The following is a 17,876-nucleotide window of genomic DNA, read 5'->3' on the forward strand; positions in this document are numbered from 1 at the left end:
AAAAACTGCAATTTAGTGCAAATGAGTATTAACAGTTCATGAATTTGTCCCAAAATAACTGCACCCAGACCATAGAACACAGGATAAAAAAACACATCTCACAAATTTATACCAAATCAACATTCAGGATAAGAATAGCCTCAGGTCATTTGCCTCTGAGCAGACTTAGACAAGCATGAGAGAAAAAAATAGCTCACACAACAAAACTGGGTATTCAGGACATGACTTACATAAGTACAAACAATTAGAGAACACTATTAGCAAGTTTTGGTGGAACATTCAAAAGAATCGCAGAGGCAGTTTATCTGATAAGTTTTGTCTTGAAGAACTGAAAATGTTACTCTGAATGGAGGAATGAGATTATGCTTCTGAAAATATGTGGGCTAAAATATTTACATATTTCAATATGTAACTTGATGGACAGTATCTTCCAGTTAGCAGAATATGCTATAAGCGGACCATGATCACATCAGCACCTCTTAAAATGTTATGGTTCCACAAAAAGTTAAAGTTACCATGTGACCCAGCAATTTCACTCTTACTTATACACCCAAGAGAACTGAAAACATATGTTCACACAAACATTTGTACACAAATATTCATACGAGCATTATTCATAACAGCTAAAAAGCGTAAACAACCCAAATGTCCATCAACTGGTGAGAGGATAAAAATATAGCATAACCATATAACAGAATGTTGTGCAGCCCTACAAAAGAATGAAGTAGTGACATATGCTACAACATGGATGAAACTTAAAAACATTACGGTAAGTAAAAGAAGTCAGTCACAAAGGTCATGTATTTAATGATTCCATTATTAAATATCCTAAACAGGCAAATCCAGAGAGACAGAAAATAAATAGGGGAAACTGGAGAGGAAAAAAGGAGTCACCAATGGGTACAGGGTTTCTTTCTGGGGTGACGAATTAACAATGGTGATGCTTGTACAACTTTGTGAATATACTATAACTGCTGAATTGTACACTTTAAAGAGTCAATCACATGGTATGTGAATTATATCTCACAAAAATATAATTGAGGAGAAATTGTTGAGTCAATTGAGGAGGAATTGTTGAAAACATATCAAGAAACATACCCATCACCTCCCTCATACCCTCTCCCTGCCCCCAAGCAACCACTGACCTTTCTATGGTTTGCATTTTTTAGAAATTTATATTTTCTAGAATTTTATGTAAAAGGAATCATATTTGTACTCTGGCTTCTTTTACTCAGCTTAATTATTTTGAGATTTATCCATATTTTTACATGTATCAATGGTGTATGCTGAGGAGTATTCCACATACTTTATACTGCTTAGTATTCCATAGTACTAATATACCATAATTTGTTTATCATCCACCTATTGGTGGGCATTTGGGTTGTTTCTAGTTTTGAGCTATTATAAATAAATAATATTTGGGCTATAAACATTTGTGTATATATGCATATGTGTGAATATATGCGTTCTTTTCTCTTAAGTGGAATAGCTGGATCATATGGTAGATGTATTTTTATCTTTTTTAAAAAATAGCTGGCCTGTTTTCTAAATTGGTTGTACCATTTTTACATTTAATTTCAGTTGCTCCACGGCCTCATGAATAGTGAGTATGGTCATTCTTTTACATTTTAGCTATTCTAAGAGCTGTGTAGTAGTATTTCATTGAGGTTTTAATTTGCCTTTCTCTAATGACTAATGAAGTTGAGAATTTTTTTGCATGCTTATTTGCCATCTGTCCTATCTTCTTTGGTGAAGTAGATAATTCAAATATTTTGCCATTTTCTAAAAATGGGTTGTTTTCTTACTCCATGTTAACAGTTCTTTATACAGTCTAGATAAAAGTCCTGTATCAGATGGTTTGAAAAAAATTTTTGTTAGTCTGTGGCTTGTCTTTTAATTCTTATAAAGAGCAGAAGTTTTAATTTTGATGAAGTCCAATTTACCAATTTTTGTTTCTATGCATCATAATTTGGTGTCTAAGATATCTTTGCATAATTCAAGGTCACAAAGGTTTTCTCCTGTTTCCTTCCAATTTTATATAAAGTTCCACATTTAGGTCTATTATCCATCTTGAGTTAATTCCTGTATATGGTTTAAAGGATGCATCCAAGCTCATATTTTTGTCCTGCGTATATCCAACTGTTTCCACATCTATTGATTTAAAATGCTATCCTTTTTTCTCCTAGATTCTTTGTACTTTTGTCAAAATCAGTTGTCCATAGTGTGTGTGGGATCTTTTTCTAGACTCCCTTCTGTTCTCTTGATCTATCTTGATGGCAATACCAGTTTTCGTTAGTGTAGCTTTATAATAAATGTTGAAATCAGGTAGTATTAGTCCTCTTTTTTCTTTTTCAACGTTATTTTAACTATTCTACGTATGAATTTTAGAATCTACTTGTAAATTTCTGCAAAAAACCTGAGTGGGATTTTGACTGAAATTATATTGAATCTATAAATGACATCCTAACAATATATTAAGTCTTCTGTTCCACAAGCAGGATATATTCCTCATTTGGGTGATCTTTAATTTCTCTAAGCAATATTTTGTAGTTCTCAAATATCTTTTCTGAAATTTAAAGTATTTATTTTTATGCTACTGTAAATGTTATTTAAATTTTTTTAATTTGTTGCTAATATGTAGAAATACAATTGATTTTTTGTATGTTTTTCTTATATTCTGCAACCTTGCTTATATATTCATTAGTTCTATTAGCTTTTTTATAGAATCCCCAGATTTTCTACATAAAAGATAATGTCAACTGTGAACAGACAGTTTTAGTTCTCCCTTTCCAATCTGGGTGCCACTTGTATCTGTTTGTCTCTATCTTTCTGTCTTACCTTATTACATTGGCTACAACCTCCAGCACAATGTTGAACAGAAGTGATGAAGGAGGACATCTGGTCTTGGTCCTGATTTGAGCTGGAAAAACTCTCAGTCTTTCACCATTAATTATGATGTCGGTTTTTACTGGATATTCTTTGTCTGATTAAGGCAGTTCCCAGCTACTTCTAGTTTGCTGGGTTTTTATTTAAAATATTGATGTTAAATTTTGTCAAGTACTTTATTTGCATCTATTGAGATGATCATATAGTTTTTATTTTTCATGTTACTATGGTGAATCACATTGGTTGATTTTCAAATATTGAACTAACATTCCAATGTTGAACTAACCTTGCATTCCTAGAATAAATCCCACTTATTATGACATATAACCCATCTTATATATTGTTGAGTTCTATTTGCTAAAATTGTGTTTAGAATTTTCACATCTGTTTCTGAGGGGATACTGGTCCATAGTTTTCCTTTCTTGTAATATCTGTCAGGTTTTGAGGATCTAAATTACTTTGATTTTTTGGAATTTTATTTTGAAAAGTCTTTAAACAAAATTTCTTTACAAGTCCACCAACATAATTACACCAATTTTTTTGGTCAATAAATAAATTTCTAAAACATTATATAATTTTTATTATTTTTATTGTTTCTCTCATAATCTAAGTATCCCATTTTGGAAGATGAATTATATGGCTATTATGTGGTTACCATGGCTCTAGAAGCATTATACCTTCAAACTGCCATCAGTGGCAGTTAAATGGCTAGATTAGCTGCTCCAAACACCTTTTTATCTTATTTTGATCTGCATGTGGACGTAAGAGAAGAGGTAAAGGAAGGTTAAATAAAACTATTACAAACCTAAAAGCTAAGAGGACAATTTAAAAGACCTGTACTTTAAAATGTCTGTCTCGAGGAAATAGATTTGTTCAATAAATTAATGAAAAATTAGAACAGTTTTTTTAAAAAAAAAGGAGTAATAAGCATTAGAATGAGTGTCCAGAACAGTGGAAAATGAAAGAAAAAGGTGCTCACCCTTAAATCAGTTCAAGGGTACCTGGAATATAAGGCTCAAAAGCAAATGGAAATTAACAAGTTTATAAAATGCTGGTTGGGCAAGAGAGGGCCCTCAGAAAAAAATCTCAAAACTATAGTTACCACCATGGAAAATTCCTGAATTTTACAAAAACATAAAGCATTCAAATGCCATTCACAAAGAAATAATATGATGTGCATGCACGCGTGCGCACACCCCCCCAATACTGTAAGCGCTATGCCCTAAGCAATCTCTTGAAAGGCACCTCTTCCCAATTGAGTTTAAATTTACAGGCCATGGACTCTGGGCAACTGGCACTCACTGAACAGAAAACTGGCAAAGCTGACTGAGCACAAGAATATTTTCCATTTTACCCTTCCTTCTTCCTTCAGTTACCAGTGAGTTTACGTTATGGTCTTAGCTTCACAACAGTATTATGGGATGTGAACTTAGTGTGTACTGAATTGTGGAAACATAATTATTCTTTGAATTGCTGAAGACTGCAGGAGTTTTATGATATTTCCAAATTGATTGGCTATGAAGCAGGTACTGTGAAATGAGTTCTTTTAACTCCTCATACGAAAAAGTGAGACACATGAAAGATTTGGTTGAATTAATTCAACCTTTAGATTCAATCCAATTGAATCTACTCAAACAATCCAAACTCTACCTGGCCTCTGAGTACAAGCCCTCTGGCTGAGACTGAGAAGAACAGCAAACAGGTAAAGGATGGTTCATACCTAAGGAAGGATAGTTTGAAATCTTTCACTTCTTTTTTCTAGGTTGAATCATTCAAAATTGTCATTTTCATGTGTCAAAATCGGTAGAATTTTATTTAGTTCAATTTAACTTTATATTGTTCTCGATTATTTCAGCGCTTTCTCCACAGGTCTCAGGAGTACACGCAAAGGAGCATGATTTGGTATCGGAGAGCGTCTCCGTGAAGGTAGAAGCAAAACTGTCCTCACTGATTACAATCTCCCCCAACCACCGCAGACACTACTCCCAGGCCCCTGCTAGCTAACTACAGGCTTAAATGACTACACCCACAGGTGAAGAGGAGGGAAGAATCAGATCTCGCATTTCCACCTCCGACCTCCTCACTGATCCCCATTACTCTTCCGTACCAGAGAAGTGATGTTTCTGATTGGTAAGTGGCAAGAGCCTACCTTCTGCTGAATTCACATTTCTCCAATGGATGGAGTTCATGTATTAGGAAGCCGCACAAATGCCAGAGAAGTGGTTCTGAGTCGGAGCGCCGCTCTACAGCCGCTAATTCTCAGGTGGGTCATCCTGTAAAGACTTAGACCATCCATTTGGCCACAGATCAACTGTATTGTCAAATGTGGCCGAATAAAAACTAAGCTTTAATTTCCATCTGTCTGGCTTCTATATTTCTCCATATGTTCTAGACTCAGGGGTATTAGGAAGAAGTACAACCAATGGCCAACCAGTACATAAAACCAGACATGTTTAACATAGGACAATAGTTTAATAACTATAGTACAGACGTGAAAGAATTTGAAGTCATAAAATACATAATTCTTGTAAACTATGGAGATGAGAAAGAAGACCTGATATAGTTCTAAGTAAATTTAAAAAAACAGAAATACAATATGGTACACACAATGCTTGCATCTGAAAACAGTTACAAAGCATGCATGTGAGAAATGAAAAGTATTATGCAAAAAAATAAAGCTAAAATATGGTAATGAGGATGGGAAATTTTTCATTTAAGAAAAAAATTTTCTTTATGTTGTTATAATATCTTTCAGTATCTACCGCATGCCTCAGGACAAAACCCGAAAGAAAATTTATGGAGAAAGGAAGAATGGTGAGACTCCAGATATTCTTTAATACCATGATAATGCTACGTATGTACCAAAACTAATTTTATTTAAATAAATATCAATCAGACTGTTCAGAGCACCCTGCCCTTTAGTGCATACGTGGAGCTCTATTTCTAGGAAGCCATCTATCTATTTTCTGCTAATCGGAGACAGCAGACACAGCCACTCTTGTACTGAAGTGATCCTTTCGGGTAAGCTGAGACTCTCAGATCAGATGTCTCCTTGGCACCACGCCACGGTCAGAAGCTCTCCAGTAATCAATGAAACCCTCAGGTAGCCATGGACTCAATTCCCTAGGTTATCATCAGGGACCTCTGTAGAGCAATGTCTTCTCTCTCCACAAACTGCTGGCAACATTTTTAGATTCACTCTCCTGTGGCCCTCACACATTAACTGGCAACCGACCTCCTCCCACCCTTCCATCTTCACACTCTTATCTCCAAAAAAAAAAAAAAAAAAAAAAAAAAATCAATACTAAATCTGTTAGGAAATGTTGCTTGGACTAAGCCTCTTCTAATATATCTAGTATTTTAAGAATTCAGCTATTACTAAATGCTAATTACAGAAAAGAACCTCTTCACTGTACCAGCAGCTCTGGCCTGAAGAAAAATCGAGCAAAATTGAGCATAAGCCCTTCGCTGAAATCACCAACTAAAAGAAAAATAACTTTGGTTTCTATATGTAATTTTCTTTCTAAGCTTTTTTTCTCCAGGGACAGGAGTATAAAACCTTATAGCTTATGAGTACAATCTTGAAATAAGCTTTTCTTACCTCGTTGCTTATCTAAACTCCACCTACTCTTCAAGGCTCTAGTACTTGAAGCCCTGTTTCACCTTTTCCATGAAGCGTTACCCTCTCCGTGAAGTCTTCATAATGGCTAAAATGTATTAAGCATTCCTATGTCAGACACACTGGCCTTCACACCTGGCATGTATTAACTCACCGAACCCGCACAACAACTCTATGAGGTAGGGATTATTTCCCCCAATTTACAGAGGAGGAAATAGAGACACAGAGTCATTTTGTCCAGGGTATACAGTCATTAAGTGGCAGACCCAAGATTTGAACTCAGGTTGTCTGGTTCCAGGTACATCACTTGGTCATCTGATGTCTCCCCTTGAAGACTTTTAGTCTTTCCAAAGACTGCAGCCCACCTAATCTAATCTCTCCCCACAGTGGTTGTTACACAGACCCCGCACTAGGTTTATTATATTCTCTGTCCTCTTTGTTGTTTTCCTATTTGTTTCATATGTGTTTTCATTTGTTCCCTAAATAAATTATAAGTCCCTTGCAGGCAAGGCAACCACGATGTTTGTTTCCTGCCCCTAGTTCTAGCAGATGCTGTGTATACTAAAGCACTCAACATAGACCACTTAGCTGACTTTTTTTTTAAACCCTGGCAACTTCTGTGTTATAAAAACAGGCAATTTTTTTCTATTTTTTTAAAATAGGAAGTTTGAAAAAGAAAAAACTGAAATATTCATGCATGATGACAAGGAAATTCTATAGAGGGAAAGCTGGGCATTATCATGCCCTTGTGACAAACCCTAAAGAACATGAAGTCACAGCTATGACTCAGCAAAATTACTTTAACACCTCAAGTATGATAGCTCACGCCATCAGTGTCAGATTTAGCATTGCTAAAGTTAGGAAACTGACTGCACATGTTTATTTTTCTTCTTAGTGCATCTCCTCCTGGTGAGTCATATCTATAAAACTGACAGACCAACGTATTTCTATTTCCTAAAGGAGAACTAACACTTAAGGAAAATCAGATGAAGCTGCTTCTGCGTATGCATAATCAGTTAAGTGACCACTTGTGTTATCAGGAATAGCACACACAAGGGGAAACAAACATACTAAAATCAGAAAGACTTCTAGGCCTCGCAAGCAGAATCAATTTTAAATGTTTTCAATCCATCAAAATGAGGAAATGAAAATGGGAGTTCAAAGACATGATCTGTCTGGAGTCACTTTTATCCACCCATGTACCAAGGCAGTTCAGAGTTAACCCAAAAACTTAATACTGGCTATTAAGTACGTAAAAGAAAAGGCTCTTAATAAAATAGGACTAGTTCCCAAAGATTTCAATTTTCTTGACCATAAATCTAAGAACATACAAATCTGAGGGGCTATAGGGCTTAAGATAATTTTCAGAAGGAAGAGAGGCTTAGGGTGTTAAGGGCTCCTTAATTGAATACCACTTTTCAAATATAATGCTAAAACACTTTTAATTTACCCACAAATAAATATCAAAATTTTGCTAGCTTAAGGCATTTGAGCTACCTCCGGAAGAGGCTAATAATATAATGAAACAAAAAGAAATTGATTATGCGATTTAACTTTTTTCTCCTTTAGCATCTCTTAGCTTTCTAGAACCAAGTAAATTCTGTGACAATAGCAGCAAAGCAAACCAGTGTTTTTTGTAGGCTGAGCTGGAAGACTAGTCTCTAAATGATTAAAAGCAAAGAGTACATAATGCCACTAAATTGTACAGTTAAAAATGGTCAAAAAAAAAAGCAAACTTTAAGTCAATAAATAAAGTGAAAAAAGAAAATTACTCTGAATTTAGTCTAAAATGGTATTCAAAGATGCACACTAACACTTTATTTTAAAATCACAGTTAAGACACCCCCACCCCAAATATAGATGATGCATTATATAAAGAATTGGAAATTAATTATAGGTCCCATCTTGAGATCTAGAAGACAAGTGAATATCTTATCCTTAATCTGGCCCCCTAATCCCAATTATACTAAACTGCCATGCTCATTAGAGGTGATCTCTAGAAACCAGTACCTCTGGGTAAAGTTGAAGACTGTGCCTTACTGTGACTTCTAGAACAACTTCTCCTGGCCTGTCTTTTCCTTGGCTATCATACCACTAAAGCAGAATCTGCAAGACTGCTATTTAAAAAACAACACAAGCTTTTTATTTTCACAACATATACACAATAAAGAATCAGAAAACAGAATTGAAAACACCACCACATTTAAAACAGCACAGCCAGAAGCTATTACTCTCTCCTAATCGAGGGTTTACCAAAAGTGTTATGCCAACGCCCCAGCTCCTAAAAACACAAATCTTTCTAAGGGCTACTCTTTCCCACATTTTCCTTATCCATTCTGTTGTTTTGTTGCACTGGGAAGGGAAAAATATGTCATGATTTTCACATCCACCCACTCACTAAAGCATTCCTACAGCCAAAGGAAAACTTACCTCTGCAAAATGTGTTGATGTGCTATTGTCCATCCGGCCTCCGCCACCACCTAAAAAACTAAAGAGAAAAAGGAATGAGTAGTGATTCTATTCCCAGGAGCAAGCCTCCCTCCCAGAAGCCTAAATATAGAATGGTACAATGAGCACAAAACCCAAGAAGGGAAAAGAACTCATCCCAACATGACATCTACAAAGGAAATTATGAAGAACTGGCATGTGGACTAATCTATGAAAAATATTATAACAAACTACAACACAAAGGAAAAATCAAGTGAAATATTGGGGAGAGAGGGCACCCCAGAAGGAAGGACCCATAACCAGCAATACAATTCAAATTTGACTTAGCAAAAGAAGAAAAACAAAACATTTATTCTCAAAGAGGCCAAGTAACAAAACAAGATTCTCCAAATAATGTTTCACTAAAAAAACGATTCAACTACCAGATAAACATATTTAAGACTACAACAGTCAATATTTCTTGGGAATAGTTAAACGTGGTATTGTGAGGGGACTGGTACTATATTCAGCACTTTATAAAAGGGCTCATTGCTTTTTCTTGATAGTTTATCCCATTCTTTGTCCTATACATCCCTCCGAGCCCTTCTCAAATCCTACTCCCTTCATGAAGTCTTTGCTGAGCTCACCAACCAAATGAGACCCCGCCACACCCTTTGATTCTGAACTTTACCTTGTATTATAAATACCTAGAATTTTTCTCATCCATTTCTACCCCTTTCCCTCCTTTCATAAATATAAATTCAGAGGGTAAAGACTATTAATACCACAAATATATGTAGAGTGTTTATTATGTGTCAGACACTATATAGATCACTCATCACTTTTGAAAACTCTATTCTATATTCTGTATTGGCCATGTTCTATATTGGCACCTTGAAAATAAAAGTTGTTAAATTAATACCACATGTGTAAACAATAAAATAACTACCTATTCCCAAAGAAATGTTAGATCCCATTGTCTCCATGAAATTTGCAAAGATCTGGGGAATTCTTTGGGGAAAGGGGAATGGAAAGAATCACAAAAACTGCAAGATATCACTTTTACTTCAAGAGACACACGTAAGTGCACAAACTTTGTGTGTGACACAAAGTCCACACACTACGACAAACAGCTTTCACTTTCAGAATTACAACCCCAGTCCAGGCACTGTGCTGAGCTCATTAAGAAACATACTCTGGTTAGTTTAGAACCACAAGGGAAAAAGCAAAGCTAATGCCATTCTCCGTGTAATCATTCTCAGGCCTTATTCTGATTAGAAACCATTTAACATCCATATTCGCTTCGGAAGTTAAAAATGCTTTTGTAAAAAATACTTCAAATGTAGAACAAGCCCAAAAGTACAATCCATGCCAAATAAATACTAAGCTACCACACACCTTTAAAAAAACTAAAGTTGAGTGTCTGTGTATCCATTTTATTGCTCAAGCCTAGAAAGACTCGCAGGGCCGTTAACTGCTTTTCCTACATAATTTCAGGGATTCAAATATCCTTATAATTAAAGCTATCAACTATCTTTTGGGGTTCTGCACCCCATGAAAATCCCTCAGCATTTCCTTTCCTTAAAATTCCTTTGTATCTTATGAGTGATAGGGCTGATCATAGAGAAGGGATAACAAAAACAACCACATTGTTCTGAGAAATGTTACAAAGCTTAAGAAAAGTTATAAGGTGCCTCTCTGTATGTATGTCTAGTAGCACACCGGGCCCGTTATGAAATATTTACATGCAAGGACTTCCTCTTATTAATTTTTACCATCCACTATTCACCACTGTAATTGTTAAGCATTCAAATCAGCAAATGTTTATTAACTTGGCAGAAGGAAATACCATGCTGCCTCTGAGACACTAAGAAAAAGATTTCTTCAACTATTTAAAATACTAGTCTTTCAAAAGACATAAAGACATAATCTTTGCATGTGAGTATTTGCTACCAATCATACCTGTACAGTACAACCTCTGACCTACAAAGACACAAATAAGAGAACTGCTAATTCAAGTAGAAGCAGAGTCCACAGAATTCATAGTTCTCTGCTAGAAAAGACTCATCCTGCAGCTATCCACAATCTCATTTATAACCACAGTTCATATATAGGCCTAAAGAAACCAATATTACCATTATAAAATTTAGAAGGAAAAACAAAGTCCATTAATTACCCCCAACAACCAATATGCTCTTTATTTAACACATGCAGAGCCAAATTAGCATGCCATCCACACAAAATTGCAAATTTTGCTATCATGCTAATCTTACAGGTTTAGAGTTGGTACCGTGTTATTTAAAACCAAGATTATTAGTGCGTATACCAAGCTAGTTCCCATGCCATATGCTGCCTCAGAAGCTCCAACTCATTTATATATAATCACCAATCATTAATAAAATTAAACTAATAGTACATACTGTAAAATGTGTAGTTTTTCCTGGTTGTGGAAGGGACCTTCAACTTTAAATTCTGCCAACAGCAACAGTAAAGGAATTATTTACTGCCATTAAACTCCCCCAAATCAAGATTAAAAGAAGTTTCAGATTACAGATTCTTTTCATCCAGTCAGTACTTCTGCAACTGTCCAACTAATGTATAACCACACAGGCACAAAAGAACAAACGTGTCACTGTGTTCAGCCAAAATAAGCCAGCTTATCAATGCAATTCTACTTTTTATTAAATGTTTAGTTTTCTTCATATTAACCAATAATGTATAATACGGTCACTTTCAGAAGTATTTCCCCTTTTTATAAGTTTTAAGACCAGTGAGAGCCAATTTGAAGCATTACAAACCCAAATATTAATATCACAGTAGCAAGATGGCATATGTTTGACCATGATAACCCTAATAAGAACAAGGACCCAAGGCTTCCTCAAAGCAGAATAATTACTCAGTTTCCCTGGCTAGAAAACAGCCAGTTTATTGTGTCAGATATTTTCGTCAGAAGTGGCTCCCCAACCCACCAAGGAGGTGTAACAGCAGTTTACCTCCAAGCAACAGTGGTCATTAAAAACCAACCAGTAATCTAGAAGAACCAATCCTGAAGTCTCAGAAAACAAATGAACACTTACCAGACTTACGAATCCTCTGATGTGTGGTTTCCAAGGAATGTCACACACAACCAAAAACTACATCCCATCATACCCATTTTCACATCACTTGCCAAATTTTCCCATTTTTCTTCCCCTTCCCTCCGCCACTCCCCACCGCACCAGTCTTGCTCTCAGCAGACAGGATAAGTCATAAAACAAATTCCTTTCTATTCAGTCAACGCTGAGAGAGAATAATTTTGGTAACAATGCCTGATTTAACCATGAGCTTGTACAATACCTGGAATCATCTGTCACTTCTTCAATAAAGCCTGATTCACATCTGGGACAAATATATTCCTACAAAAGAAAGAAGAAATAAAAGTCTTTCATTAGAAAGCTGAGTATGTAGTTTCAGAATAACATGCAGTACACAAGCTGATGCTGTGAAATGTTGTATGTGCTTGCTCACTCCTGGAACAGTTTTTTTCTTTTATATTCTGGCAAATAAATTCCATAAGCTGTTTGCAGAATAAGGTTCCCAATTCTTAAGTGGTACCACTGAGAGTTGAAAGGGATAATGTCAAAGATTTTTTTCCCCTTTAATTTGGGTTTTTTTTCAAACTGGAATGAATTCACTAATTTTCTCTTCATATCTAATGAAAAAGCTCCACTAGAGATATCAGAGCAGTAAAATATTATATGATACTGATGGGTACAGAAACTGCTATTTTTTTTACTATGTACATATAGGAGACATAAACTGAATCACAGCATAAATCAATTTGGAGACTAGGATTTTACAATGAAGTTTTATTATAATGTTTCTAATCTATTTTTTGATTACCGATGATTCCAAATAAAGGGAGTATAAGACCCCAGTTAGCCAAAGAAATCTTCAAAAAGAACAAAGTAGAGGTATCACGCTCCCTGATATCAAACTATACTACAAAGCTACAATAACCAGAATGGTATGGTATGCCATAAAAGCATACACACACACACACACACACACACACACACACACACACCCCCAATGGAATAGAATAGAGAGCTCAGAAATAAATCCTCACTGATATGGTCAATTAATATATGACAAATGAGGCAAAGATACATAAAGGGGTAAAGACAGTCTCTTTAATAAGTAGTGTTGACAAAACTACATATACATGCAAAAAAAAAAGGAAATTGGATCATTTTCTTAAACCACATACAAAAATAAACTCAAAATGGATTAGACTTAAATGTTAGACCTGAAACTATAAAACTCCTAGAAGAAAACATAGGCAGGAAACTCTTTGACACTGCCCTTAGCAGTATCTTTTTGGATACATATCTCCTCCAGCAAGGGAAATAAAAAAGGAAATAAAGAAAAGGGACTACAAACTAAAAAGGTTTTTCACAGTAAGAAAACCAATAAAATGAAAAAGACAACCTACTGAATGGGAGAAGATATTAAAAAATGATATATCCAATAAGAGGTTAATATCCAAAATATATAAAGAGCTCATACAATTTAACACCAAAAAAACACACAATTAAAAAAAAGGCAGAGGACCTGAATAAACATTTCTCCCAAGAGGACACAGAGATGGCCAACAGGTATATGAAAAGATGCTCAATATCACTAGTCACCAGGGAAATGCAAATTAAAACCACAGTGAGATGTCACTTCACACCTGTCAGAGTGGCTATCATAAAAAAAAAAAAAAATCGACAAATAAATGCTGGCAAGGATGCAGGAAAAAAGGAACCCTTGTACAGTTGGCAGGATTGTAAATCAGTGCAGCCACTAATAGAAAACAGCATGGAGATTCCTCAGAAAATGAAAGCTGCCATTCAATCCAGCCAACTTCACTTCCGGGTATTTATTGGAAGAAAACAAAATAATTTGAAAAGATACACGCACCCCTATGTTCACTGCACTATTACTAGTAATAGCCAAGATATGGAAGCAACCTAGAAGTCCATCAACAGATGAATGACAAAGTGGTGTGTGTACACACACAATGGAATATTACTCGGCCATAAAACAGAAGGAAATCTTACCATTTGCAACAACATGGGTGGACCTGGAGGGTACTATGCTAAGCGAAGTTAAGTCAGGAAAAGACAAATACCATATGATCTTACATGTGGAATCTTAAAAAAAACAAAAAACAAAACAGAAACAGATTCATATAGAGAACAAGCTGACGGTTACCAAAGGTTATGGATGAGGGGATGGGAATAAAAAAATCTGAAAAAATTGTAAATCAAAATTAATTTTAGACTGTAATAAAGAATAAAAAACATTTGAGCAAAAAGGAGCCACAGCCAGGAAGGCACAGATTCAGGGAGCAACTCAAGTTTTGTTCCAAGGAGTTAAAGGGGAGGTGCAAACGGTCCTGCCCAGGATCTCCAGTAGGTCCCTTATGTAAATGAGGCACCCTAATCAGACAGTTCTGACTGAGGAGAGCAGGTCTCAATCTGTTGGTAGGAAGACAAAGCCAGGTTTCTCAGTTGACTCAGACGCCTAAACAAGCAGGCGGGTGCGAGAAGCTGAGTTCAGTCTGAGGTTCTTCCTGGTACAGAGTACGTGAGTAGCCCTGACAATAAATGGCCACTGGACTCTTATTTATAAAACTTGGGCCCTCGATTGACCATGGGAGTCTATCTTAGCAGATAAATTCCTTCTCAGGGTTCACAACAAATGAATTTTTCTTAGAGGGGTCCGCAAAATAAATAAAATGTCGTATCAAGTATTTTTATGCAAAATTATCTTATTCATCTACTTGCATATCACCTAACTCGCCCCATTAAAAAATAATCTCTGTAAGGAAAAAACTTAACATTCACTGTTATTCTATAGAAATATTAATTCAAATAACCAAACAATTCTATTAAATCTGCTTCAGTGCTGTCGGGGAGGAAAAATTATCCTGTACTCTTCAAGGTTCTTCTGGCTGGACAAATAAATGAACCCAAGACAGACGAGCAGGGGAGACACAAAGCTGAATCACACGCATACCTCCTGTAAACATGAGGGACACCCGGGAACACTGGGTAACTCCCCCAAATGACGGAGGCCAACACCTTAAATACTGCCCTCACAGCTAAAGCCCAAAGACAGCGTTGGCGGTAGAGTCAGCCAAGGGAAGTTACTGGGAAAAACAGCAAACAAGGGTTACACTGTTATGCAGATTTAAGTCCAAGCCTTCTCCACTGTGAAGGAAACACCTTTACAAATGGAGATTTCCCTTACAAATGTAAATGTCCTTTTACAAAAGGTACTTCTACTAGGTTTTCAGCTTCTCCCGGGTCTGCTGTTTCTTACAATTAACCAACCTAAAATAATCAACATCCCAAAGTGGCAAATTTTGAGGTGGCAAAGTCTGCTCCCTTTCAGTACCATAAGTCTTTTAAGTAAATACTATCAAGCTTTTGGCTGATAAGAAAAAACACATTTTAGAAACCTCCTTATCATAGTTTAAAAAAGCATATTTTAACCACCGATTAAAATAAATCTGGGAAATACAGTCTTTTCATTGATTGAAAATAACTATGCTTTTAGAGAAAGGAACAGGAACTATAATTTGCTGTAGACTGAATGAAAAAGTTTATGGCAAAGCCAAATGAGTTGAGGCCTTGGGAAATTCAGCAGCCACTCAGCCCCCTTACAACCGTGGGTCTGAAACCTTTCATCTTACAAGCTCAGAAATCTAATTTAGCAGACCAAGAAAAGACCTGTCTCTTAGAGGAAGATTCACAGATTCATATAAAAGCAAGTTCAGAGGCCATACACAGAAAAAGCCCAGAAGGCCAATTTACTTAATTACAATGAAAAAGAGCTACTAAGCGGCCCGTTTACTTTTACTATTCATATTCAGCAGTGTTTCTCAATCAGCTAATCTACCTGAAAACAGAGGAAAGAGTTTTGGGGTTACAGACCTAAATTCCAATCTCAGGACTTCACTTATTCGACTTGAAGTCTTGGGAAGAAGTCACATCACTTTTCGAGACTCAGTTTCCTCATCTGTAAAATGGAGACGCCTGCTTCACTGCAGTATTGTAAAGGTTAAGGTGCTTGTAAAACACCTAACTCGGTGACTGGCACGTTACACAGAAGACATTTAATAAAGACGGCTGCTACAGTTACTCCAGATGATAACCCCTTGCTAAACAAGCAGAGAATCAGAGCAATACGAGACGTGGGTATGCGGCTCGTGTCGGCACGCTCCGCGAGCCCAATAGATCCTTCCTCAGTATGAGCGCCAACCAGACCTGGGACTCCTCTCCCCCGGGGCGGGCACCAGGAACAGCAGTTTATGTTTGCCTCTGACTTTCTTTTGTATTCTTACACTTCTGACCAACGACTGGCACACCTTCTAACAGACACATTCTTTCTCCCGATAGAATAGACTACTATTACTAGGCTGTTTTTTCGGAATTACAATCACAATTGAGTCCTGCCCTACACTGAGATTCCAACCAGATTGGATTTTAAGTGTTTTGGAACTTGGGTCACTTCTGAAGATGGCTAACTCTGTATTTTAATTTTTCCTAACTTTTTAAACTCCAATTTGGGGGGATGTCCATGAATGAAGGAGAATTTGTAACAGGGTGAAAACAGGCAGCGAACAGCCTCTCTCTGCTTCTACTCTCCTTCCACACCCAGGCCGGGGCCTTAGTACAATCCCGATGCAGAGTTTTGAATTTTAACCATAAGAGGTTTGTGTTGGGGGGAGAGAGAAGGGCAAACCAAAGATAATAATGAATTAAACACCCATCGTATGTCTGGCACTACGAAAATCTCTCCTCTGCTGAAATATTAATACATCAAGTCTTCACACACACCCCCAAAAAAATATTGCCAATGTATACAGCCCCCCCAGCAGCAAGGTCTTATCAAAAACATTTCATCAAGTCACTTCTAGCGTCTCATGTATAAAAAAAAAAAAGGCGTATAACAAACCTAAGTTACTTATCCAGCCAGAATCAGTCGTTTCCAACAAACTAAGCTGCTTTCCCCCAGGGCCCGGTATAAAGCGACTCTAGCAGGTATACTTGAAAGAACTGCTTCAGATGTTCCAGGGCCTGTTTCATCTAAAAATACCCACAAGGAGCAGTAGTTTTCACCATTAATAGTCTGAATCAGGAACAACTCCCTAAGGAAAGTTTAGCCCTGCCGCTTACCCACTGAGCACAGCAGCCCAAGAGGACGCAAAACACTTGGAATATGGGGAAGAACGGAAAACGGTGGTTAAGGGGACGAGAAGATTTGCCTTTTGGGGATACTGAGCGGGTTATTAAGAAACAAAAGACTATAATAGAACGTTGACACATACACCACTTCCCCACCCAATAGATTCAGACAGAAAAACTCGCTTCAGGAAAGACATACTCACCTCAGCCTAATTTGAATTAAGTAGGTGGATGGGAAGTGGCCATGCAGAGGCCTGTTTACTAGATTGCCCCATGTCTCACCATCTCTGGGTTGCCTAGCAAAAATTTACCTGCCAGGGATGTCCAGCTCTTTCTCAATTAGCTGTAAATCACCCATTCTCTCTTTTGAAATCTAAGATCCTGTTCCTTCCTTTTCTCTTTTGTCCAAAATGACACATATACCCAATTTTGCCTGTCTTTGGAATTTTCATGCTTATGTGAATTCGCCATGGATATGTATTAAAAATTAGATTTTCTCCTGTTAATCTGTGTTAATTTGATTATTTCCCCACCTAGATGAATTTAGAAGGTGGGAGGAAAACTATTTTTTTTTTAGCCCCCACATGGTTTTAATGCAGTTATCTGTCTTATACTCCAAGAGATCAATTATCACAAAATGTGAGATTCTGGCGGGACCATGAGCTATAAACCAGGACCTATTTATATTAAGTCCCACTGTGAAATTTATGTACCCTTGAACTTTA

The 17,876-nt window shown here is 36.6% G+C and overlaps 1 protein-coding gene across 3 annotated transcripts in view; it reads right to left on the bottom strand.

Moving 5' to 3' along the window:
- RNF115 (ring finger protein 115) overlaps window positions 1-17,876 on the bottom strand; it is a 55,152-nt gene that overhangs the window by 23,989 nt on the left and 13,287 nt on the right. For 2 of the 3 annotated variants that reach the window (XM_074318754.2, XM_074318755.2), the window contains 3 exons: window positions 12,269-12,327; window positions 11,353-11,404; window positions 8,936-8,993 (listed from right to left, as the gene is read on the bottom strand). In XM_074318754.2, the coding sequence (XP_074174855.1) occupies window positions 8,936-8,993; window positions 11,353-11,404; window positions 12,269-12,278 (120 nt within the window). In that variant the 5' untranslated portion in view covers window positions 12,279-12,327. The remainder of the gene's footprint in view (window positions 1-8,935; window positions 8,994-11,352; window positions 11,405-12,268; window positions 12,328-17,876) is intronic. The other variant, XM_019739910.3, reaches the window with a different exon arrangement.

Source organism: Rhinolophus sinicus, chromosome 7, assembly GCF_057876585.1.
Source record: "Rhinolophus sinicus isolate RSI-liver-muscle chromosome 7, RSI-T2T, whole genome shotgun sequence".
Taxonomy (NCBI): Eukaryota; Metazoa; Chordata; class Mammalia; order Chiroptera; family Rhinolophidae; genus Rhinolophus; species Rhinolophus sinicus.